We start from the raw sequence: 25,708 nt of genomic DNA, 5'->3' as shown, positions 1-25,708 counted from the left end.
TTTCTTCCTAATATCTCATCTAAACCTACCCTCTTTCAGTCTGAAGCCATTATTCCTTGTCCTATCACTACATGCCCTTGTAAAATGTCCCTGTCCAGCTTTTTGTAGGCCCTTTTTTGGTACTAAAAAGCTGTTATAAAATCTCCCCATAACCTTCTGTGCTCCATACTGAGCAACCTTAGCTGTCTCAGCCTGTCTTCATAGGAGAGGTGCACCACTCCTCTGACCATGTTCATGGCCCTCCTCTGGGCCCTCCTCATGTTCCAACAACTTCCTGTTGTTCTTCTTGTGTTGGAGGCCCCAGCCCTGGACACAAGTACTCTAGATGGGTTCTCATGAGAGTGGAGTAGAGGGAGAGAATCACCTCCCTTGACCTACTGGCCACGCTGCTTTTGATGCAGTCCAGGACACAGTTGGCTTTCTGGGCTGCTACCACACTTTTCTGGGTGAGGTCAAGCTTCTCATCCACCAACACTCGAGGGCTGCTCTCAATCTATTCTCTGCCCAGCCCATGCTTGTGCTTGGGAGTTCTCTGAGCCAGCTGCAGCACCTTGCATTTGGCTTTGTTGAACTTCATGAGGTTCACGCAGCCTCCCCCACCTCTCAAGCCTGTCAAAGTTCCTCTTGATGGCATCCCTTCCCTGCAGTGTGTCTGTAGCACCACACTGCTCGATGTTGTCAGCAAACTTGCTGAGGGTGCACTCGATCCCTCTGTCCATGTTACTAACAGAGATATTATACAGCACCAGTCACAAGACTGTCCCCTGAGAAATGCCACTCACCACTGGTTTCCACTTGGCCATTGAGCCATTGAACACAGTTCTTTAATTATGACACATCCCTATCCACTGAATGATCCACCCATTAAATCCATGTCCAAGAATGTTGTGCAAGATCATGTCAAATGCCCTGCACAAGTCCTGGTAGATGACATCAGTTGCTCTATTTCAAAAAGACCTGAACTTGTATGGTGCCCTCTGATTGGAAAATAGTTGTTATACTGTTGAATTGAGAACATCGAAGTCTAAAAATCACTTTTCAAAGAGGAATAATACTACTGAGTGGAGATGCTTTAAGAACGGAGTTAATTGTATTTGTTGCAGGAGAGTAACAACAAATAAATCTCTTCTGCTAAGAACTGAATATGCAAGAGTTAGACATCTTTAAGGCTCATGGAATTGTTATTAACAATGTTCATTTTTCTTTAGAAAGAAAGTTCTTTTCTTGATAAGATAGAAATGAAGCAGAATGTCCTAAGCAGAAAGTCTATACTGTGGAAGATACTCATTCTAGACTCAAAAGGGATTTTATTTTGTTAAAACATAGTGCAGGTATTTTGAGAGGTAGCTTTTACATCAAAGAAGACACTGTAATGCTCATTATATTTATTTCTTCATTCTTACCATTGTGCTGCTGCAGATTGCCATAGAGGTAGAAGGCTGGGAATAGAAATCTAAGATAACAATGTAAAGAATGGTTTTAATAATCCATGCTAATTAAAAACAAAAAGCATAATAATACTAACTAAAATATAATAAGTAATAATAAATTACATTCTTGTTATATTGTTATATTTCATTTAATCCTAGCATGCCAGACCTTTCTTGTAATAAGAGAGTACATTATTTTTCCAGTTCTCTTCAAAAACCAAGCTAATGACAGAATGATGTTCCATTTGAAAGAGGCTGTGCTAGCATCAACAGCCCCACTCTAGATTTGTTGCTGATCAGAGATGGCAGTAGTTGTGGCTCTGGAGCATTTCTGAAGGACTGTAGAAACATGTTCAGACCAATTATTTCACTGTTCCAGCACTCTTCCAGCACAGAGGGTCATTACACTCAAAAGTAGAAACAAGTGCCCTGAATCTGTCTGTGTAATTCACCAGACAGCTGAGTGGGCTGCATAGTTGTGATGCCTGATCAAATTTCAGCACCCTTAATTACTTTTAAAAGGGAAGATTTTTTTAAAGACATAAAATTGGCAGTTAGCTACCTAACTAATTTCCACTGTAAACCTCATCCATGAGCCTTAGCTGATGATGGGAAGCAAAATTCTCACCCCTTTATTTGGAATGGATAGTAAGAGAGGTAGGAGTGTATAGTTGTCAGTCATAGTATGATATAAAACTATGGCAAATGTTGTCCGTGAGAAACAGCTATTATAAGAGAAGGGTGAAACTCCTTTATTACTCCTTTATTTCTGGAGGATTTTCCTTTGACATCAGAAGACCTTTCCCAACAAAGGAAGGAGAACATTATTAACAGTCCTCTTCTTATCTGCTGCTCAGTGTCTTGAGGTAGAGCAATGATGACATAGCCTTAAAACTTCCATTCTCTACATTCATCATTGTGCAGAGTCAGGCTTTAAATACTGAGGAAAGTCAGAAATAGTTGTTCATAGTAACATATAGTCTAACAAAGCTATGGGATTTAAGGTTGAATAAACTAGATGTGTCAGTTTTTCTGGTGTTAGAGTTTTTGGTGATTAGGATTAAGTTTTGATAGAAAAGAGTTACAGTTTGAAGAACTGACTAAATTATCAGGTCAAAAGTTTTTAATGTTATAGAGATTTTGGCTATATCTGTGAATGTTTTGGTTAAAATGGAACCATTGCTGTTTCCATTTAGAGTGGTTTCATGGAATGGGCTTTCCCTTTGTCTCCAGTATTCTGTGATTTAATAATGACATTTTCTTATTTAGAGTATATAAAAATAAAATTTCTATTTTCTCTTTTATGTTGTATGAAAGCCACAGACAAAACCCTGAAGTAATTATAAAAAGTACAGAGAGCGAAATCAGATACTTTTCACAAATAAGTGACAAGAGGGTTTTCTGTTTGAAAAATGCTGATGTCTGGATAGTAGCAGTTACATGAAACAGAGATAGCAACCATCATTACCATCACTTTTTACAAATTGAACTATTTTAATACTTCATAGAAATTTAACTATTTTAAATTGTCAGTGTATTACTTGAAAGTAAAGTAACTGACAGTAAACTATTTGACTGTTGAAAAGTCAGGAGTCTGCTAAGGGCTAAGAAATTTAACAGAAATCCTAAATACTCCTGTATAATAATTATGACAGTATCTCTAGTTGTAATCTCAGCATTCTGGATTAAGGGTTTGGTGGTTGTGGGGTTTTTTGGTTTTGTTTTTTTAATGTTATCCTACATATGCAAGGGTTTGAATTTTTTTAGGAAATACTTTCTGAAAATCAGAGTCCATATCCACCTGAGATCTGCACCCAAAAAAATTACCTCACTGGTGTGATTTTCTGTCTACGGTACACAGTGCTAGTTCCCCCTTCTCTCTAGTTTAGCCATGATATCCTGTGAGTTTGGCAACTGCAAAGAAAATTGGTAAGAAATGGGCACACACCAACTGTGTGGTGAAGTTGAGTCTTGGAAGGAAATAAGAAGCATTTTTACACCCAACGTTGTATGGGTTATTTGTCCTGGTCTCTGCTAATGGAGTGGTGTTATCAGTGACTAAAAGAGTACTGTTAATATTAGTGAGTCTCAAGACATAACAGAAAGATCTGTGTAGCTGACAGTATTGTAAATACCACCTCCAGAAGAATCACCATGCCAAGATTGCTACAGCAAGCTCTTGATAAAATTTCTTCCCCAGAATCCTTTTTTTTTTTTTTTCTCTTGATGACACATTGAAGAGAGAGAGCTAAAATTAATTTGCGGGTTTAATTCCACCATTGCAAAAAAAAAAGTTTTCTAAACTTGTAAAGTTTTATTTTGGCACTGTGTCCTCAGAGACTGCTAACTCTCGACATGCTTGTCTAAGAAATACAGTTAGTTTTGGTGTCTTGCTACTGTTTCCTATTTAGCAAAGAAGAAATTTGAGGCATTCTGGTCAATTCAATTACTCAGCTTAGTCTTCTCTAAATTCAGAGTAAGTTCTGGTGAGCGATGTGATTTACAACACACACACACAAAAAGCATTTTACTAAAAGCACTCATTTAAAGTATGGCTGTTTTTCAGTTTTATGTGCTTATATGTAACTTAATCAGAGAGGATAGTAGAGCTTTTTGTGTGAGGCTTATAGTAATATGTACTGTTCTTCCCATTTGCTGTTCGGTACTTTCAGTATTGAACTTTGATAGGCAACATAGGCAATTGAGTAGTAAAAATATTTGGCATTTTTTGGAATGGAATTTTGGAAAGGGCAGGGTTACCTTTTGTAATTTCTTTTACCATACTTGAAAATAAATATTTTTAAGGAGTAAGTCCACACAGGGTAAAATTTCTCTTCCCTCCACTCCAAAGTTTCAAGATCCTCCATTCGCAGAGGTCTGCGAAAGCAGAAGAAAAGTGTACCAGCCTTCCAATAAGAGGAAATAAACCTGTATCAAAACAAAATTAACTGTATTAACATTATAGGAAATTACTGAGAAGAGGTAGTTTAACTCTTTAGAGAGAGTTTTGAAGTCTTACTATATGGTTGTAGAATGGATTGACATTTGTTATACAAAATACATCCATGTGGTGGAGAGGTGGTTTGTGGTAATCCGCTTTTCAAAGCTGAGGTGAAGAGAACCTTGAATTAGGTTTTTACTATCTCCAAGAGTGCAGTTATCTTCTGTCTAGTAAATCTCCATTGGGGATTGAAGAAATGTATAACATTAAAGTCTTTTCAATGCAACCTGCTGGGCATTAGTGTAGTGTCTGGGCTAAATGAAAGTCTGAAGTTATTAAAACTAGTTAATTGCAGTGAGGGATAGAAGGATTAGGCAAAACAGATATTTTCCAATATAATCTGTTTTATAACTATTGAATTACTGGAAATATTTTATTATCTTCTGGCATATTTCTTATGTGTTGACAAGGTCTTTAAATTATAGTTGCAGTTCTCCTAACACTTCATTCTTTAAGAAAAAAAAAATCACTATAAGGAAGCCATTTAAACTGAGAATTACCTATATAGAGTTAATGATTCAAAGCACAGTAAAAAACCCAAAAAATTAATTTAGTTGTGGTACACCAAATAGTAAGAAATAAGCTTATACTGCTCAGTCTTTAGTGTGATTTTAGAAAGACTAACTCTACACTTAGCTGATACTACATATTTTGCAATTTCATCTCATGTTCCTTCTACGACAGTGTCTTGAAAACATGGGTTAGAAAACATCTTTCAAGTGTGCGATTTTCCTATGCATGGATATGTCTGCACTTTATTTACACCACCAGGAGATACTTGTCCTTGGTTTTTGAAGCTCTAAGCTGGAAATGTTCCTTATCAAACCTCACAGGAACCTGGGAAATGCCTTGTTTTCAATGTACCAGAATTTTCAACATGATAGCATTAAATGTATAATTACTTGATAACTCCTTGTGATATGATGTGTGCAGATCTATTAAAAATTCTTAGACCATCTGTATATATTTAATGTTCTACAGGATTATTATACTTAAAAGAGTTAGATGACGTGATGGAAGAAAGTATAGGAAAGACACGGGCAGGTGTCAGCAGAAAGGATAAGAGCAAATATACAAGTTCTTGTTCAGAAGATTTAGAAAAATTGTTTTGGATTCTATTGGAAAATTTTACTTTATGTTCCAAAGTTCCACCTGTTTTTATAGAATCATGCCTACGTTGTACCACAGAGAAAGAAGAGTCATGTCCATATTGCCCTCTAATTGCAGCAAGATGTGTTACGCATGCTGGCCAGGGTGAGATTTGCGTAATAATGTGTCCATTGGTAAATACAATGTTGCTGATTTAATTTCAGAAAGCAGGTAGAATTATGCTAATCTTCTTGTCACTTTACTGGCACATCTACTATTTTCGTTTTTATAGTTTTTTAAAAACTCATTTTGGTAATATTGCAGCTGATATAAAAGTATATTGTTTCCAGGCAATTTCAGTAGTGGAACTATACATGACACGTTGTATGGTACAGCAGCATGCAGAGAACAATATGTAAACCTTTCAGATTAAACCTTACTTTTACTTAGTGTAGTAGAAGACATTATAGAAAGCATGTTTCTAAATATTTTTTTTTTTCCAATCTGTTTTGTTTTCAGGCATTGCTGTTTCTGATGAACTTGATAAGGTAAGATTGACAAGATATGCCTAATGAACAGTACAAAGAGACAGGTGATTGTGATAATTTTAGTCAATGAGATCTGCATCTTCCTGTCTTGGCATACAGACTTCAGTTCTGTTGGGTTCAGATGAAGTTTGGGTATGAAAAACTATGTGAGTGGGTACAGTATATATGGATACATCAAGAGTTTGACTGGAATGGGCTATCAGGTATGGAAAAAAAATCTCACTGAGTTTGAGAGGCTCACAGTTGAGGCCATGGAAATACTTTTTGATCATGACACCATCTTTGCTTAGTACAGTGTGCTGGGTTACTTTTTGTACTTTTGTAAACATTTAGCTCTAAATACCTTTTATTCACGAAGACATGAATCCTGCATTCCCAGATATGATTTGTGAGAATATTTAGGAATTATTTTTGCTTACAGATTTGATCAGGAATGCACAGGGCATAAGCATCAGTGTTTACCTCCTTGCTGAATGCAACAGTGATCTCTTCTGTCCCTTTTGATACATTACACAGCTAATGTGAATTTTAGTTTTAGCTGTAGTAAACTCTACATTGAAAGAGTAATCAAGCTATTTTTTTCAAATTACCAAAGGAAACAGAGCACCTTTATCTTACCTATTCTCACCTGTGAGCAGCAGTATGCTTCAAGTGCCAAGAATCTTGGGTTGTGTTCTTGGTGTCGGAAACAACTGCTGTCAGGGAAATGAGATCAAAAAGTATATAAGACACAGAAATAATGCCTAATATAGAACACATTTTTTTAAAAAATATTTTTCCTTTCTGCTGGTAAAATGAGGACACAAATCTTTCTGACACAAATGCATATAAAATACATCCACTGCGTTCTCCAAGGAAGACCAGTTAGACAAGATGGATCACTGTTACCATTTAGTTATGAGCATATGTGGCTGCCATTTCAAAATTATGACTCAAGTCTTCTTTCACACTATTTTAGTAACTGTGTTCAGAAGTGATGATAAACATGATTAGAAAACCTTTCCTTTAAAACTCTTACTTTTAAGAATACTTATGAAGAACTCAGTTTGATTTTGTTTGTTGGAAAAAACCTATAAAATACTGTTTGTGGGAGGAAAAGACGTTTTGGGCTAGAGCCTGTTATCAACAATTTTTACATCTATTTTTAGGAGGTAATTTTTTAAATTTTTTAAAACTATAATATTCCTCCAAAACATTAATGGTTTTTATATTTTATTATTCAGTGTGAAAACTGAGACGGGGAACATAATTTGGGACTTTCCTCAGGACCCAGCTTGAGCGAAGTGATAATTTTTTTTGGTTACTATACACTTTATAATTTAAAATTGAAAGGTGTATCAATTTTTTTTTTTTGTCATTTAAAAAGCTTAGTATTCCTATTTTCTGATATGGATTTGGAGAGAACTTCCATTGTGAGAAATACTTTTGTGTATTTCTGAATTTTTGAACCAAAATTTGGAATTATGGTATGTACATTCAATAGCATGCATTACCTGACATCTTTGCAATACTGCATCTGCTTTAACATATGCTTCTGATGAGGACAGATAAATAGAATGTTCTTGAAGTCAGAAGCTATTTGCAAAATAAATAAACCCCCAAACAATTAAGCTCTTGACATGTGTCATTTGTGCAGCATTGCTCAACAGGCTTTCAGCAGACTTAGAGAAGAAGAGTGATTTTTCATCTCCATGGGCTTTAGTGATCTTCATTTTTCTTTCTTCTTTGGACCCTGACCGATTTTTAATGAACATAAAATCTATTTCTGTGTTAAGAATATAAGCATAGCCAGGACCGTTCTGTGGAGTCCTGCCTCCTAAGAATGGTTCCTAGGAAGCTAATTCCTGAAATGTTCCTGTGACTTGTTTATACATGTATTACTTGGCTTGAACCAGAAGCAGCCAAAGACTACCTGATAATGGTTGTTTTAACACTAAAGAGAATATGGTTCTATTTTTTCTGAATGTGTTCACAGGTGATGTTTATTTTTCAGGTATAAATGTAGCCAAGCTATAATTCCTATCCCAGAAATAAATGCTAATACTAGAACTTCCTTATTTAGGCTGTGGCAGCACTGAATCATTTTTTGAAACCACATTCATCTGTGGTTTGGATTTACCATTTAACCCATCAGGTGCATGTCATGGGTCTTGAACAGCATGGCCAAACTTGGCATTGGATTCCGTTAAAACATTGGCATCGGATTCTGTTAAAACATTGGCATCACAAAGGTGTTATGAGAGACACAAAACTAAACACAGTAATTAACTTCTATATGCTCTTCCTTGCTATATTTTCCTGATGATCAGGAATATTTGGAGGGCTAGAACAGATCCCATAATCCTGATGCTTTATCTGTGGTTTAAATTATGAACCTGGAGAAAACAGAGAATGCATGTGTATATTTCTCTATTTTTTTTCTCATTGTGGTTTGTTTTTTTTTTAATTATTTCTTTCTGGTTTTAGTAACACATCTGCCTTCATCAGGGAAGTACTTAATCAGTATTGTTGGTTGATGTAACTCCTCCTTCAAGTAATCCAGTTAGTTAGTTGCTTAGTTACTAGAGTGTTTGAATTTGGAAAAGCAGTTTGCTCTGAATTATAATGATTTTTGTAGAAGGGTGTTTCATTTAAATGGATTCTTGTCAAATATCTGCTATTTTTAGCTTTGTGTCAGTACTTAGGGCTTTAGTCCAAGAGCAAATACAGGCAGACAAGGTCAGTCTTTCAGTCAAAATGGAATTTTTCAATTTGACTTAGTGTCATAAAATTCCTGAGTTCACCGGTAACCTTGCCAAAAAAAAAAAAAATCCTATAATGATAGAGATTAAAACAGATTTGTTGTATAGATTCCCCTCTTTTTCATCTCAGTTACTTCAGACTTGTGATATTTGGTGTTCTCTCTCTCTTGACTCAGCCTGCATCTCTAGGCCACAGAAGATATGTAAAATCAGAGACTGGCACTCAAGTATGCTGTGTAAGAAAAGGATGCTTTGTGACTCACATATTTTAAAACTAGAGTGCGGAGTTAATATAATACAAATTTCTGAATTGACTCACCATCCTTACCACTGAGCAGAAACTGCTGAAGAGCTTTAGGAAACTACATACTATCATGCATAATGTGAAGAGTTTAATGTAAAAAAAGGTGAGCTAGGATGTTAGCCTTTCTTTGACATTCACAGAATTCTAGGTTGAAAAAAAATTCTCACAAAAAACAGTGACGGGTGAGACCTGCCATAACAGTGTGAAATTTATCTGAAATGCCTAATGATGTCTTTCAATCACTTTAAACATTAGTAATGGGAGGCACCTAAGTGTTGGAGATCCATAGGCAGACTTAAGGGAAGATCTAAAAATTCATAGCAGATTTTGACCCTCAGTGTTTTAATATTAAAAACATATTCTGTGCTGTCTAGGGTATACTTTCTTTTCATATGTAATATTACTTCAATGAACACAGGTTATAATTAATAAAATAGATGAAGCAACCATTCTTTTGTCATAGAACCAAAATAATTTCTTCTCATCCAAAAGTATTTCTCATGATGGGAGTTCCCTCAAAATCCATAACAAAAAATAGAAATACTAAGCTTTTTAAATGATGCATAAATAAATGGATATACAAATGTTTTGCTCTCTGGTAGAGGTTTCATTCAGTAACCACAACTCAGCCCGATATGAAGGACCTACCTGTCCTGAAAATATTTCTATGTACACTAATGTCACTGTCAATCTCTTCTGTTATTTATGGGGGAATATAGATTGAAAATCAATTAAGATTGTAAGATTTACATGAAAAAAGAGAAACCAAACAAAAAAACCTCAACCCGAAACTATAAACATTTGTTAGAGAACAGAATACTTCATCTGAATTTATTGCAGCCTTTGAAATAGTACCAAATAAACATCCTTGTGTACTGAATAGAGCTCTCTCTGATTCTCCCTTTACTGTTTTCACTGTGGCTGCTTATACAGTTGAAAGGAGGACAATAAATTAGGTCACTGAAGCTGTGGTGTACTAATCTAGCATGATGCAAAAAGTAAAGCAAGGTGATAAAGTGAGGCAAAGCATGACTATGTAATGTAAATTACATTGCTATTAAGTAGAGTATGAAAGTGCTACTTTAATCCCTAAAATGCCTAGGAAACAAATTAGCATAACAAGGACAGTCACAGCGTTCGTGGTTTCATTACTCATATATTGATGGTGAAGTGTACAGTGTCAGAAAAAACTTAAGGTACTGACAAAATGGTGCATTTTTAGGTGCTTTTAACTTAGACACTGAAAGCTTTTAGCAAGACAGACACTGAGAGATATTATGCCTTTAACTAGTTTCAGGAACCATTTTTATTCAATTTTATTATTTATCTTAGAGAGAAAGATAAGGGAGAAAATAGGTAGAATAGAAAGAATAAACCTCAGAAGGGGCCAAATGATTCTGACTTAAACTAAGGTAAGCGCCTTATGTAATGAAGGCATTGTGGGCAATCTTTTTTCTGAGCTCATAAGGATATGATGGTGGTCACACCAGTAACAATTTACACTTGTCAAGAGCCCAGAGGTGACTGTCATCTAGTCCACCTGACCTGACTATGACAGCTCCAAACAGGTGCACAAAATATATATTTGTAAGTACGTAAAAACAGAATAGCACTGGCTAGGTATCCTGATATCTCCAAAGCTGTGGTGTTTTCCTCGGATTTCTCTCTTCTGTATTGCCTGTATTCAATTTTCAGTGGTCCTTGCAGAAAACAGACATTGTGTAAAAGTGAATTAGTCAAATGATGGACAACTCTGGAGAGAGGAATGTGGTGATGCACTCACAGGCACACTGCAGAAAGCAGAACAAAAGAGTAAGGTTGAATGAATTGGATCCAGGGCCTGGGTCCCATTTGGTTCTGTCAAAATAGAAGCTCTTGGAGTTCTGCTGAGAAAAATTGCAGCATCTAGCCAGAGCTGGGTAAATATATTCATATAGTAGTTTGCAGACTTTTTTGTTTGTTTTTTTTTTCTTTTATTTCAGTGGAGGCCTCTACTTCAAACTGTGCTTTTACTATATCTGTTTCAATTAGGAAGAGGCTTCAAAAGTGATTCATTTTTACGATGGAAAAAAAATATGGTTTCTAGGCTAAATAGTTGCTGTGCTGTACTTTCTCCAGATGCTTTTTGTGTGGAAGGCACCATTTCATGGCAGAAATATTTATTGAGGCAGTGAGCTTGATAACGGCCACGGGTTTGTTTTCCTAAAATTTTCTGTCATGAAATGATAGGAATATAACATGTCTCTTCTGATTAGGAACAGTGTGTTTGAAATGTCTTTGCTAACCTAAAAAAGAGTTTAATAAAAGTAAAATAAACATTCCTATCCCATAATTTCATCTTTTTCTTTGGTATACAAGTGTGTTTTTATAGTTTGACTGTGCTTTTGTACATAACTCTTCATCTACAGTGGTTCTAGTAAAATTAAGAACAAACATACTTACCACTTCAGAATGCTTTTTGTTAGAATTTTTAAGGATGATTTGTTTCATTAATCTAAATTCCTAATATGATGATGTAAATTATTGCTATTGTTTTGAAAGTATCAGTTGCATTTTGCTTGCTTCTTGTAATCCTCTCCAACTTACTGTCTTCCAGTAAGTGGTTAAAAGTATGACTACTGGTTTCAGAAATGCATTTCATTAAATGCCATTTTCAGAACTGAAGGATACATTATGTAAAGCCCAGAAGGGTTATTTTTAAAATGCAAAATGCAGATGTAGTTTTTAGTTTTGCATTAATTCATAATGCAAATGAGAGTGATGTTATTAATCTACAAACGTCTTTTGGTAGGGGTGTTGTTTATACAAGTGACCTCACATGTTGCTTAGCAGAGCTGATACAATACAGGTTTAAAGAGTTGTGCATTTATTTTATAAAAAAATAGTGATTTTCCTACAGATACAATTGAAGAGAAAGAAATGAAAGAGTGCCGATGTCCACCAACAGAAGAGATTTGAGGCATCAGGATACACAAATATCTCCTGGAATTTTGTTAATGGGAAACTTTCCATTAGTGTGTCACTATTTCTGGATATTTCATAGCCCTCTGAAATTATAACATACTGTACTATTCTTTTACTTTTTTAATGATTTTTTTTTCATCTTTTCTTTCTCTATTTACACCTATGGTTAAGAACAAACAATGCATTAGGGGTTTTTTATTTTTTTCTCTGCAGGACACAACAGGTTTTAACACCCCCCTTCTCAGACCTCGTGTGATCGGAGAATGGGTTGGCCGTGAAGAGAATGATGCAGACCCTCTGGCGGCTGAGATGCTGCAGCCACCAATACCAAGAAATAAAAATGAGCAGTGGGACAGTGAGGATAGCAGCAGTCCTGGAGGAAGGTGAGGTTTTGGTCCAGCCTAGAAAATTTATGTTTAGAGCTGTCTTTTTAACAAAAACTCCATTTCTGAGAGCAGAGTGCAGGGCTTTTTAATTCCCATGTCATAGTGTGGCAGCATGCAGAATAAATGGAAGTCATTACTATGTGACTGGTTTCTTCTCTTGCTTTTATATATGATTAACTTCATATTCATTTGCAGCCACATGGATTAATTCCCATGTATAAAGCTAAGTTTATATTGACATGACTGGGGTCCAATGTGTAATAATTTTGCAAAGTATAGCTTCAAACCCTTCCATCTTTCCACAGCTGGTAGTTGGTATTTGTTAGTCTTCTTGACACTTTAGTGATAAACCTGATTTTCTCTTTTAAAGAAAAGATGGACAAGGGAAACAGTTTCTATGTTATTTTTATCAGGACTTCCTGAATTTATCTTCATATACCTAGCATTTTGGTATCAATAACAGGTCTTTCTCAAAGAGAAAATTGTGTTCTCTGCAGTAAATAACTTCTGAAGATTTATTGTACTTGTCTGAGAATGAAGGAGTATGTTTGTTTGTTAATGTGCTTCAGCTACATGAAAGAGATTATCATTTTTACAAGGAATCCATTTTCCATGATTTAAAGATTCCTGTTTATCACAGAAGTTAAATACTCACAGCTTTCCTTTAAAAGGAATTAATGCCTATCTTTTCAGGTGTAAATCTTGTGCACTGCCTCTCTTAATTGGCTTAAACCCCTGCGTTTTTCCCTCAGCCCTGTAGCATTTCCCCTAGACTATAACTAGTATGCTGACTGCAGCAGACACTTTTTTCTTCCTCTTTTAAGAAGGCAGAAACTCTCTGCTTTCGTTTTGAGAATGTCTAAGGTATTCCTTCTCCATGTGCCTTCTCTGTTGGAGTTTACCTCACTGTCAGAAGGAGACTAGTCTGTCAGTAGGTGTACCCTTACAGGCTGCATTCATTAACTTTCCTCACATGTTTGTAATGTTTGTTATCCGTGAGTACTTAATTTAATTAGACCATTGTGGGGGAAGCTGCAAGTACTAGTATTTCCAAGTAGCAGCATGTACTAATGATCCCTCAGCCAGACGTTAGATGGGAACCAACACGACTCAGATGCTGGGTCTCTCCAGTGCGGTTCCTGGGAAAGTAATGGAGTCAGCAATGGGCACTGCAGCTTGATTGTGCAGGCCTGTGTTTCTTCTTCCTTATTCAGCAGGCAATAAAGACACTGAATAAAGATCTGTTCCCCATTGCAGAGAGAATTGAGGATATTGTCTCCCTTCTGTCAATAGGAAGGAACAGAAATAAGCATCTCTGTCTAATCTCCAGAAGGGAGCAAAGAGGTTAGTTCTGAGTAACAAAGATGATTCAAAGCAACGCATTTTTCTCTTTGTAAAGGGTGGTACAAGATGTGAGAAACCTCACAGCTAATGCTATAATTAAAAAATATGATTAATGGCTTTGAGAATAGCACTGAGAAGTCTTGTTGAGAATCATGGCAAAATCATATTGCCTGGCATATGAACAAGGAGAATATGGGGTACTTGATGACAGGAAAAACTCTTGTGGTACTGATATGTCTGTTTTTTAGGTGCAGTAAGTGCTAAAGACCTATTGAAAAGTATGTATCGTGGGAGTATTGATTTTCAGTGGAAATGAATAACTACTAGATTACATACAGCATATGGATTTACATTTGGATGACTGATTTTATGTCTGGGATAATTCTTGGTTCATTAGCATTTCATCAGTTTGTTGAGGCATTTATAAAAAACATGTTTGCAGTCTTGCAAAAGAATAATACAGTTGCAGAACTTCAAGTAGTGGTGATACTAAAATTGATGGCAATTATATACGGAAGTTCAAAAGACCTGTGTTGATCAAGGTTAATCTGAATATTTAATAATAGTTAAATAATAACTGGCTGTTGCTTCAAGGTCTCATGCAGTGTTCCTGTGAATTAAAGTGCTATTAGCAGAATGTGGAATTGACTGAACACCAAATGCATGAGACAAGTATTAGATAACAATAACTTTATATTAATGTAACATCCAAAAATAGTGGGAAGACTCTAAGTTTTACAAGATTAAGTGAAACTCTCAAACGAATGAAGTTGTCAGTTGTGAAGAATTTTTGGCTACCTCATCTGTATTTCATTCATCACTTAGTAGTTAATGTAGCCTAAAATAATCCATTTATACTTTTACCTGGCAAATGAAAGCAGGAGCAATTGTAAATTCACATTAAATGTTTCCAACTATGTCTTGTTAAATTTTATTTAGCAATATTTTAAATAAAAAGGGATAGTTTAAGGATCAGTGTTTGTCAATATTTATGTGATAAGCTGGCAAAAAAGCTTTTTGGGGAAGCCCTGGGTCCTTACACATTCATAGCATTCTGTAAGGGATGGAATGGACTGCAGGAAGCAGCATATTCCTATGGATCTGTTGATAGCATGTTGATAACATGCTCATTTACAGTATTCGTCTTTTCAGCATAAAGCAGATCGTAGTGAATATATGTTGTATGTAATATTTGGGAATCTGTAAGTTTTCTGATTTTCTGCCTCTGATTTTTTGCTCTATTCAGTAGTGCACAGTGGGAAAGAACCACTATTTCCTCCTTAGAAACATACATTCCTGTCATGATGAGCAACAGAAGCAGACGTGTATTTGAAAGCCGGGTTCGGTTACTCAAGAAAAGAAATTTAAAAAAGGAGCAACTGGAAGGACAGATGCCACTACTGTTTTGCCTGGAAAAGACAGTGTGGCCAGTCTGAGTTGCCGTATTAGTAATGTCTTGTCAAATGGATGAAGGGTCACCTTTTTGCCCTTATGTTCTGGTTTGCTACAGAGAAAAGACTGTGTGTGTTACTGGTTTTGTACTGCTCTCTGTTGCTCCTGTAAGGAAGCAAGGCAAGGTATTAGTAGGTGATAAGAGACCATGGAAAAGTGCTGATGGCAATCCTGCTGGTACTGAGCTCATGTTTCAGAAATTTGAACACCGTGAAAATAGGATTCAACTCATTTTCGAGTCACAGTTGGTAGTTTTCTACATGAAAAATTTTGTAGAGGAATTCTGAGAAGATGCAAGGCTCTTGGGAGTCTTCCTCAAGGGATAATGTATGTACACAGTGGGAATTTGAGTGGTTTTCAATATTATTTTTTCTCTTAGAACCTGAAATGAACTAGAGCTTGCAGAGGCCCCATTCATAACCTGATGTCCTAAACTCAAAGGCCGTTCTTCATCTCCAAGGTCCACTCTGCTCTTTAGTGTTTATCTTTGCCGGGGAAATGAACTGTTGTTGATTATACTAAATTTCATATATTGGCAAAAGATGGGCCTTCCTGCAACAGACTGTAAGGACAATCTGAGGTGTTGTTGATACTCCCATGTGGGGCACCAAACTTCTGTTTGTTGTTTTTATATTGTAAGGAATCAGAAATGACAAATGGTAGCAAGTCCTGCCTTAGACCGTTCTGCTAACTTCTGTACAGTTTCAGTTCTCTGTTGTTTAGGTTAGGGATTCAACTCATCAGACATGAGAATTGTTATAAATATATAACCCTTAATTCTGTGGGGTCGTGGTAACATAACCACTCAAGGGAGAAGTTGTTTATTGTCCGCTTTGTTGCTATGTGATCAGTGTCTTAGCAATACTGGCTAGTAATTGATGTCCCATTGCTCTATATATGTAGCTTATTTAGACCTGATTAATGCCCATAAAGTCAATGGGAAATCTCCCAAATTCAATCAAGACTTTAAATAGGAACTGAAAACACAAACGGACTTAAAACATCCAATGATTGTGGGATGAGTGATAACCAGTTGGTTTACGTGTGATCTGATGATGTTAACCTTCAGAGCTGGAAGACATCATGGACTATAGTAATTTGACAAATGTGTGACATATTTTGAAGAGAGCACCAGTAAGAGAAAGTTGTGCTTTCCTCTCTCACAGCTTAAAAATGGAGCCAAAGACCAAAGGACTAAAACATCAACAGCAGCAACATAAGAAACTGCTGGCTGCCATGCTTTCTCAGGACTCCTTTGATTCTGCTCAAAGCACAGCTCCATCTGTAACTGAAGAAGATATTGACAATGAAGATGATGCAATGGAACTACTGGGTAACTGCAAAAAATTATGTGTATTTTCTGATTTTTTTATTGTAAGTGTAATACACATAAAACATAGATTAGTTTCTCTGTAGTCTTTCTATGGAAACTACTCTCTATATTTGAAGCTAAAGTATATGGCAGCTGTGCGAAGGTTCATAAGGTTTAACTTAAAACTTTCAGGAGAAATGTAACGAAGACCATAAATTTATGTGAATAAACTGCCAACTTCATCAAAATTCCATGAAATATCAAAAGCTTCACATGCTTTAAGTAATCAGTTTGGTTTCCTACAATCGCAGGTTCTACATGTATTTATGTAGAAAGAACAGAATTGGCTTTGCTGTCTTTCATCTGGGTCTTCTTTTTCTTAGTTGTACCACAGTTTTAAGCCCAGTGGATTTTATTTGAGACTTACAAGCTACAAATAGCTTATGCAATGTGAATTTGTAATGTCTTCAGAGGATCTGATTGTAAATTTCCACTAGACTGTATGGTATCTTAAATTGTACTGTAGAAGGCTTGATGCTCAATGCTTCCTCCCTTTCCTGGAAGTAGTAGTTCTGAAAAGAGGGACATTGTTGAAGAAGATGAATTAATAGTCTCTGTCTTCTATTTTTTTTAAACCTTCAGTGTAAGATGCTCAAAAACTAGTCATGAATTTAAGTATTTTTTTCCCAGTTTTTGCTATATGGAACTATATATGGGGTCACAGCATCGGAAATCTGTAAATTCTGAATAGGTCAGCATTCTTATGTTTACGGATTCTGGAAAAATTTTTTTTTTCAGGTTGGATCTTAATCTAAAAATCAAGAAAACACATGGTACTCTTTTTTTTTCTGTTGCTTCCTTACTGTAGTTTTCATAGAACCACAGGGTAGTTGAGGTTGGAGGGGACTGCTTGAACTATCTAGCTCAACCCATTGCTCAAAAAAATCAGCTATAGGAGGTTGTTGAGAATGGATTTTGACTATATCTAGAGATGGAGACTCTACAACATCTCTGGGCAGCCTGTTCCAGTGCTTGACTGTGCTCATCGTGAAAAAGTTTTAATTATGCTTAATTAATTGTGAATTAATACATAATTCCCTTTTTTAGTAGCTTTACGTTTGATACATGCATTTGTTTTACAAGAAAGAAGAAATAATGGGCTGGATCACGCAGGTGTCACAGTGGGTCAATTTTTTGTGTTTTTGTGTTTGAAAGGTCACAGCGTTTGTGACTGTGGGTTTGCAGTCTTCATAGAACCGGTTGGTATTTCCAGAATTAATCCATGGATTTCAGTGAAGGCCATAATTAGTCTGTAGCTGCGTTACCTCCTTATTTCCTTCTTCAGTTTACAGATCTTTCTGACTTTATCAATGTAACATAAAAAGAAAGCTCAAAGGGTGTCTTGTGCTGGTGAAAACCACAGGACTCCTCTAGGATTCTGTGGCATCTGGAAGGTACAGTAGGTGAGTGTGTGTGTGTTCTGTTATTTGCCTCTTTAATTGCCACATACAGGATAGAATCTTTAGTTAAGTTTTGTGGAGATAGAAAAATGTATCCAATAGATACCATTACATAGGTGTCGGTCCTTCCTTCCAGACACTTGAATACGTGAAGGTATCTGGAACCAGAAAGGCAGTATAAAGGAATATGAGGAATAGCTGTGCTTATAGTAATGATAGTATGGCCATACTATAGTAAATACCACTGATAGAAAATTCAGTATACACATCTTGGTGTTGAAAATGCTGTGCTTCTGAAAAAGCATTTTTTAATTCTCATTTTTAGTTCTTTTTTAATTCTCGTTTTGCAATTTGTTGACAGTATATGTGTTAGGTTTGAGATAATGAATAGGATACATCCTGCAGAACTGCTCAGAATTTGAGGATATGACAGCGTTACATGGGAAAGGTTGTTTTTTTTTTTCTTTTGAAGGTAACATAAAGAACTTCAGTTTCTATCAGCAAACAGGTATTTTTCATTGCCGTATTTTCCAGGTCAGTAACTGTTTGATACTGAAATTGAATTTTTTTATAATGTACCACATTAATCTATTAACTGCTTGATGCTTTTTACACTGTTTATACGTGGTATAACTAATTTCAAATCATGGTGTTTTGCCATCACTGAGTTGTTGCATATAGCTCTTTGATTTGTTCCCTTTGGAGTTCAGTATTTGTTTATTCAGCCTTTTCTTAACAATTTATAAAATGTCATGCTCCTAAGTCAGGATTCTGGGACAAGGATCTATTTATAGCAGATTATTTAAAGTGTACACTGCTTATAATGCAGGTTTTTGCAGAATACAACTTCCATCTTAATCTGTGTTCAAGAGAACCTTTTTCAGAGTTTGGTTATTTAGATATTAAAACAATGAGGCTAACTGTTGATATATTTTCTTTTAAAAAACCCATCTCCTAGGACTGCCATCAGAATCGTTAATGAAGGTTTTAGCTAGAATGAAACATTCCAAATAGAAGAACTATCACACTGTTAACCATTTCAAAAGAAATATATGTGCAAAGATGAAAAAGAATGTTATGGGGCTACATTCTGATTTCAGTTATCACTCTTTATGTGTAAGATAAGATGTATAGGAGGGCCGTTCATATACTGGTAACTTTCTAAGTATGTTCAGTCAAGCAGGTGGCTGAAATAGATTACTGACAGTAACATCACAGTGGAAAGGATCTGCCTGACTTTAAAAAGCTCAGAACTGTAACTATAAAATCACTTGTGTTTATAAATTTAAAAGAGTAATACAGTTGAGGTCTGTGACTGAAAATTATATCAAGGGACTCATTTTGTGCACATCATGATGCCAAGTATTGTGTTTTGTAAATCTAATCAGGAACTGAAGCAATTCCTTATGAAACTCTGTGGCCCTTTTGAAATCGTATGACATTTGAGCTTAAGCTGTCTTTCACATTTGATGAAGGTCCACTGAGACTTTGAAATCATGTTATTCCCTCAGTATGTCACTGATGTCCACTGAATTGTTATTTTCCCTGAAATTGCTGTGAATATTGATTGTACTGAAGCATGACTCAAATGTCTTTTAAAAATCAGTTGTTTGTTTAAGTGTAAGTGTATAATTTAAGTGTACTGCTATGCATAAACATACACATGGTAAAAGTATAAGGTTTTTTGTAGCACACTTGGACTTAGATATACATTCTTGAGGTTTTTACAAGTAAGGAAGATGAAAAAGACATTCTGTATTGTTTAACACAATATTTATACAGTGAACAAATCCTGTGAGGAGCATCTGATGGAACTGGGGTTGTTTAGCCTGGAGGCTCAGAGGAAACCTAATTGTTCTCTACAGCTCCCAGAAAGGAAGCTGTAGACAGGTGAAGGTTGATCTCTTCTCCGAGGTAACAAGCAATAGGACAAGGTGTCAAGTCATTCCAGGGGAGGTTTAGATTAGATATTAGGAAGAACTGCTTCACAGAAAGAGTTGTCAAGCACTGGAACAGGCTGCCCAGGGAAATGGCTGAATCACCATCCCTGGAGCTATTTTGAGGATGTGAAGATGTGGTGCTTAAGGACATGGTTTAGTGTGGACTTGGCAGAACATGATCTTAACGGTCTTTTCCAAGCTAAATGATTCTATGATTCCATGATACTCAGTCATAATGTTCAAGAAGCAATTGCTTGTTGTCCAATCTTTATATGTGCTCACAATACCAAAAATGTTACGATATGTTAAGAGATGCTATGCAACAGTTAAATCTGTAGTACCGCTCCAAACTGTACTCAGGAAGTTCACTCACACAGGTGTGGTTGAAGTGAAGGATGGTGATAATTGAAGCCCATTTCCTGCATATGATGCATATGCCTCTCTGTATGGTACTGAAAAGCCTCTATGAATTCGATGCAAATAATCTTATACATGAGCTAACTTCAAGTGCTTGGAGCATCAGGATTTGTAGAGCCATCTATTCTTTTCTTCAGAGATGACTTCACAGAAACAATGCTTTTTTTTTTCCATAATGTGGAAATATGAAGTAAAAGTTCAGTGATTGCTTGCCTTATGTTTATTATGTGTAATTCTTGCTATTCAGTAGCAAACTAGAATCTTTAAAGATAGAAATGCACTGTAAATAGTCATAAAATTTTCAGTTATTGCTTGGGAGGTACCTGATGTCTTCTTGTTGCTTTAATAACTCTTCTTTTACTCTTTAGAATCTCTTTATTTTCAATGTTAATTATTTAATCATTGTAACATGGTTACATTGTAATTTGTTTACAGTGGCTGGTGATATATTTACATTTTATAACAAGAGGAGATAAAAAGAATTTAGTGGAGATTGCATTTTCCTGTAGGATGAGACTAGCTCAGTAGTCAGCCCCTTAAATAATCTGTATTGCTTTTCTAATCAATTTCTGAGTGCTTTAGTGAAAGGCCATGCAATCTGCAGTGCTTTCAGTAAATTTCCTCTGGTTTTACAGACATTCCTTTCTTTGGTTCCTAAAGGCCTTTGACAACATATAGGAAACTGACTTTAGACATGATATATTATACTAATACTAGCAACAAGTTGTTCCTTTTTATTGTCTTTCCCAGCTGAACAAAACCTTCTCCATTATGGGACTAAAATACATCATTTTCTAGAAAAGAGGCCAAAAGGCCCTGGGAAAGATGATATGTGAGTTGTACTACCATCTTCAGAACAGTTTTCTGGCCTGTAGCCTGTTTTTTGGGGGTTTAAGTGGAATGATTGTGTGGGAGAAAGCTGTGTGATTTTCTCATCAGGTTCCCTTTTTGCTGAATCTTCTTTTTTTTGGAAGCTATTGGGAAATCTGCAAAACTACCAGTGGGCATCTACTGTGTTATGCATGTACAGAAGCTGACACCACTGGGAGACACGAGGCCTGCTCTGCATCAGAGGCTGCCTGTACTAAATATTGCAAAGTTTTCAGTGGCAGATGTAATGCACTGGTGCAAGTGTGTGCAGCAGATCTCCATTAGAAGAGCACTCAGAGTCCATCAGGTGTGGGTTTAAACACCTGTTTGAGGGAAAAGTTTAACAAATACCATATTCAGTATTTTTTGCTTTCTACCAATATATAAACTCCCTGAGCAAAAGAAATGTGCAGGTCTGTTTAATGTCATTCATGGAGTTCATTGATTTCAGTTCATCTTGTGGTCCTTTGCTAAGAGACAGCAACATCTGTGAGATTATTTTAATTGATCTGTGTTTAAGCAAAGCTCTAGATTATTATTCAAAGAGTAGGAATTTGGTGTTTCAAGTCCTAGTGGAATCCTGCTCTTGAATTTTACTGTCCTTAGTACTACAGATGTTTGACGTTTGCACAGAATTTTTATACTGACAATAAATTCCAACAAGCTTAATAAGTTCTGTTGTTTGACTAAGAGTGTGTTTGTAAGGTTAGAATAAATTATTAATTCAATTAGTCACATATTGCAATACTTCTTGTAATTTCTGTTTAGATAAGCATAAAATGGTTTGAAAGTGAAGTTCATTGTGCTTCATATTGCCAAAGTGAAAATGGAGAGAGAAAACCAATTATAGTTGGAGATACAAGCTTCTCTTGAGTCAAAATAAGTTACATGAGCTAATAAAAAGCTACAAAATAATGATTAATTTTCAAGAAATAGATGTCTATAGAATATAATCACGTGCAGGACCCTAAAATGTCATTTGTTTACAGTTTGCACAAGGAACGAAAATTTATGTTAAATGTGTACTTAAAGAACAGAGCGGAAAAAGTCCACTACTAAACCATGACTTTAAGCACCACATCTATACATCTTTTAAATACCTCTGGGGATGGTCACTAAACCACTTCTCCGAGTAGCCTGTTCCGATGCTTGACAACCCTTTTCATAAAGAAATTTTTCCTAATATCTAATCTAAATCTCCCCTGGCATGACTTCAGGTCTTGTTCTATTGCTTGGAGAAGAGACCAACCTCCACCTGGCCACAGCTTCCTTTCAAGGAGTTATAAAGAGTGATAAACAACCCCAGTTCCATCAGCAGCTCCTCACAGGACTTGTTGCTCTAGACCCTTTCCCAGTTGCCTTTCTCTGGACACTGGGGAGCTGAGGTGCTCCAGCACCTCCGTGTCTTTCTTGTAGTGAGGGCCCCAAAGGTGAATGCAGCCTCACCAGTGCTGAGTACAGGGGTACGATCACTGCCCTTGTCCTGCTGGCCACACTATTTCTGATACAAGCTAAGATACCATTGGCCTTCTTGGCCACCTGGGCACACTGCTGGCTCATATTCAGCTGGCTGTTGACCAGGACCCCCAGGTCCTTTTCCTCTGAGCAACTTTCCAGCCACTCTGTCCCAAGTCTGTACGGGGCATGCATGGGGTTGTTGTGACCCAAGGGCGGGACCCAGCACTTGGCCTTGTTGAACCTTATACCACTGACCTCCACCCATCGGTTGCACCCTCTGTAGGGCCTTCCCTTAGCAGGTCAACACTCCCGTCTAACTTGATGTCATCTGCAAACTTAATGTGCCCTTAATTCTGTTGCCTAAATGGCTGTGGGGAAAAAAAGACTCCAAGCCAAATTAGGTAGGAGATAAGATAAGGATACAAAAGCTTTAATGAGCCCCCAGGCTTTCTGGAATACCCTCAGCACGCGCGCACGCTCCGAAATACAGATGTCCACAGTTTTTATAATGATTTTCGCCCAATCTCTGTTCAGCCACCACCCAGGTTCTGCCCCCACCACGCCTCTTGGGAATTGGGTCTGGGGGTGTTTTGGGACCCCCTCTTCTTCATCTTCATCTTCCTCAGAGCACGTAATGTCCTTGGAGGCCTTCCAGAATTCTAGGCCTGAAGGTTGTTGGGTCTACGGCTGTATCTTGTTCCGTAGGGTTAGGGTGTTCTTTTACAATTCTACCTTGAAAAAGAGACTAAACAGGCTGCGGAATTTAGGGAATTGATATGGGAATGGGTAACAGGGGTTTGAGCTGGTGTGTTAAGGGTAAAGGGATAATATGCTGCTACTCTAAAATCTACATTTACTGCATAACTACTTCTAAGATCTACAAAAATAAAAAAAATCAAAACATCAAAACTCCAAGGTATCATCCCCTCATCAAAGTTGTCAATAAAGACATTAAACAGAGCTGTCCCCAATACTGAGCCCTTGTAACCAGCCACCAGATGGATGTAACTCCATTCACCACCGCTGGCTGGGCTTGGCCATCCAACCAGTTTTTAATCTAGTGCACCCATCTAAGCCTTGAGCAGCCAGTTTCACCAGGAGAAGGCTGTGGGAAATGGTGTCAAAGGCTTTACTTAAGTCCAGGTAGACAGCATCCACTGCCTTTCCCTCATTTAGTCTTGTCATAGAAGCCAATCAGGTTGCTCAAGCAAGACCTGCCTTTCATAAACCCCTGCTGACTGGGCCTGATGCCCTGGTTGTCCTCTATGTGCTGCTTGATGGCACTCAAGATGATCTGCTCCATGACCTTCACTGGCACTGAAGTTGGGCTGGCAGATCTGTAGTTCACCAGATCCTTCTTCAGGCTGTACTTGTAGATGGGTGTTACATTTGCTAACATTTCACATTTGCATAACAATAAAATATCATTATTTTCTTGCCCTGATCTTGTACTCATCTCTAGGAATGGGATATCCCTGGGGTGCTGGATAAAAGAATATCCAAACTATTTTTTACTTCTTCAGGACACTCAGGTTAGTATAGATATACTGCTGAGAAGTGATCCAGTGGCAATAAATGGATGTAGTTACTTTTGTACCTGGCTCTGTTTTAGTGAGCGTGCTGACTCTCCAGTATTAGTAATCTGCAACAACGTTTCATGTACTTATTCTGTAGCTTACAGTGAAGCTCAAAATATGAATGTTGGATTTCAGAAGCTGGCTGGGGAGATCTGGTGCACTTGATTGACTAGTCTGTGTGCTAAATTGCTGCCAGTTCCAGAGCAATCACATTCTCTTTTTGGAGCATGCAGGGAAAGGAAGTAACAAAAAAGTCAGTTAAAACTGTCAAGCTCATACTTTAGTAGGAAATGACAGGATTTCTTCACTTGGAGATGTGGAAGAGAGCAGTAGAACTGCATGAGGTCTGGTAAAGCTTCCTTACTATTTAGCTGTACACAGGTGAAATCACTGTCTTTGTGCTGGGCGAATAGGCTTGATCTAGAGCTATCAGGACAATTCAGGGAGGTGACAGCAGAGTGAAAGGTACCGGATTACCAGTATGATTACCAGATTATGGGTACTGCAACCACTTACAGCCAGTGTTTGACCTGCTTCAGTGAATTACTTGGCTTTGGGGCTCTTTCCAGCTACTGAGGAGAGATTGTTCATACGAGTAGGCTGTTGATAGGTAGAGGGCTTAGTCAAAGACAGATTTGTGAGTTTTGTTCATACTGGGAGGCAAGGATGTGAAGGCAAAAAATTATGTCCGAACACATCAGAGCTTAAAGTTATTTTTCTTGTTAATATGTAGCTGGTTAGCATCAGGTTTTTCTGAACTGCCAGAGTATCCATTCCTCTGGATAAATTGTCCTTTATTTTATATACAGATAAGTTTTTCAAAAGAAGATAATTACTGCCAGTAAGAGCACTCAAAGAAGTATAAACTTAGCAGGGTTTTGATGGGTGGCCGTAGAGATTTATTTATATATATAAAATCACACATATAAATTATTAAAAACATATATATAAAATATATTTGTTTCAAAAGTATTTCTTACTTTTTTACTCAGTTTTACACCCTGAGTTATAGTGCTGTTTATAATATTGGGCAGAATTTGTTGTATATAACAAAGCAAAGTAAGAACTGAAGCAAAATGAACCAAGCCAAGACTATAAATGAAATACTTTAAAATGTAATTTTCTGTCCTTCTTTCTAAACTAGAATTTAAGAGGAAAGTGTTGGAAATCCATGTGGGAAAGTTGATTCCATTACCATGTATTGCAGAACACCGCAGCAGCTTTTTCAAAAATCCATGTTATGCTTTTCTGAGACCTTCACTACTTAGTGAAGCCTTTCCAATTGTTGAAAATCTAATTTAATGCTACTTACAGAAAATATGGACTTTATTTAAATTTCATAATGAATATAGATGTTTTAGGTTCTGGTACAGTTAGTGGAAAGTATGAAATTTCCAGAACAAAATATTTGTTTA

The 25,708-nt window shown here is 36.7% G+C and overlaps 1 protein-coding gene across 4 annotated transcripts in view; it reads left to right on the top strand.

Moving 5' to 3' along the window:
* The window catches only part of CUNH8orf34 (chromosome unknown C8orf34 homolog), a 165,217-nt gene that overhangs the window by 43,580 nt on the left and 95,929 nt on the right, over positions 1-25,708 (top strand). For all 4 annotated transcript variants that reach the window (XM_050318965.1, XM_050318975.1, XM_050318947.1 and 1 more), the window contains 3 exons: positions 6,040-6,068; positions 12,291-12,460; positions 16,426-16,592. In XM_050318965.1, the coding sequence (XP_050174922.1) occupies positions 6,040-6,068; positions 12,291-12,460; positions 16,426-16,592 (366 nt within the window). The remainder of the gene's footprint in view (positions 1-6,039; positions 6,069-12,290; positions 12,461-16,425; positions 16,593-25,708) is intronic.

Source organism: Myiozetetes cayanensis, unplaced genomic scaffold (assembly GCF_022539395.1).
Source record: "Myiozetetes cayanensis isolate MyiCay16 unplaced genomic scaffold, myiCay2020 scf1, whole genome shotgun sequence".
Taxonomy (NCBI): domain Eukaryota; kingdom Metazoa; phylum Chordata; class Aves; order Passeriformes; family Tyrannidae; genus Myiozetetes; species Myiozetetes cayanensis.
The sequence above is the reverse complement of the archived record's forward strand: the minus strand, read 5'-3'. Positions and strand labels throughout refer to the sequence as shown.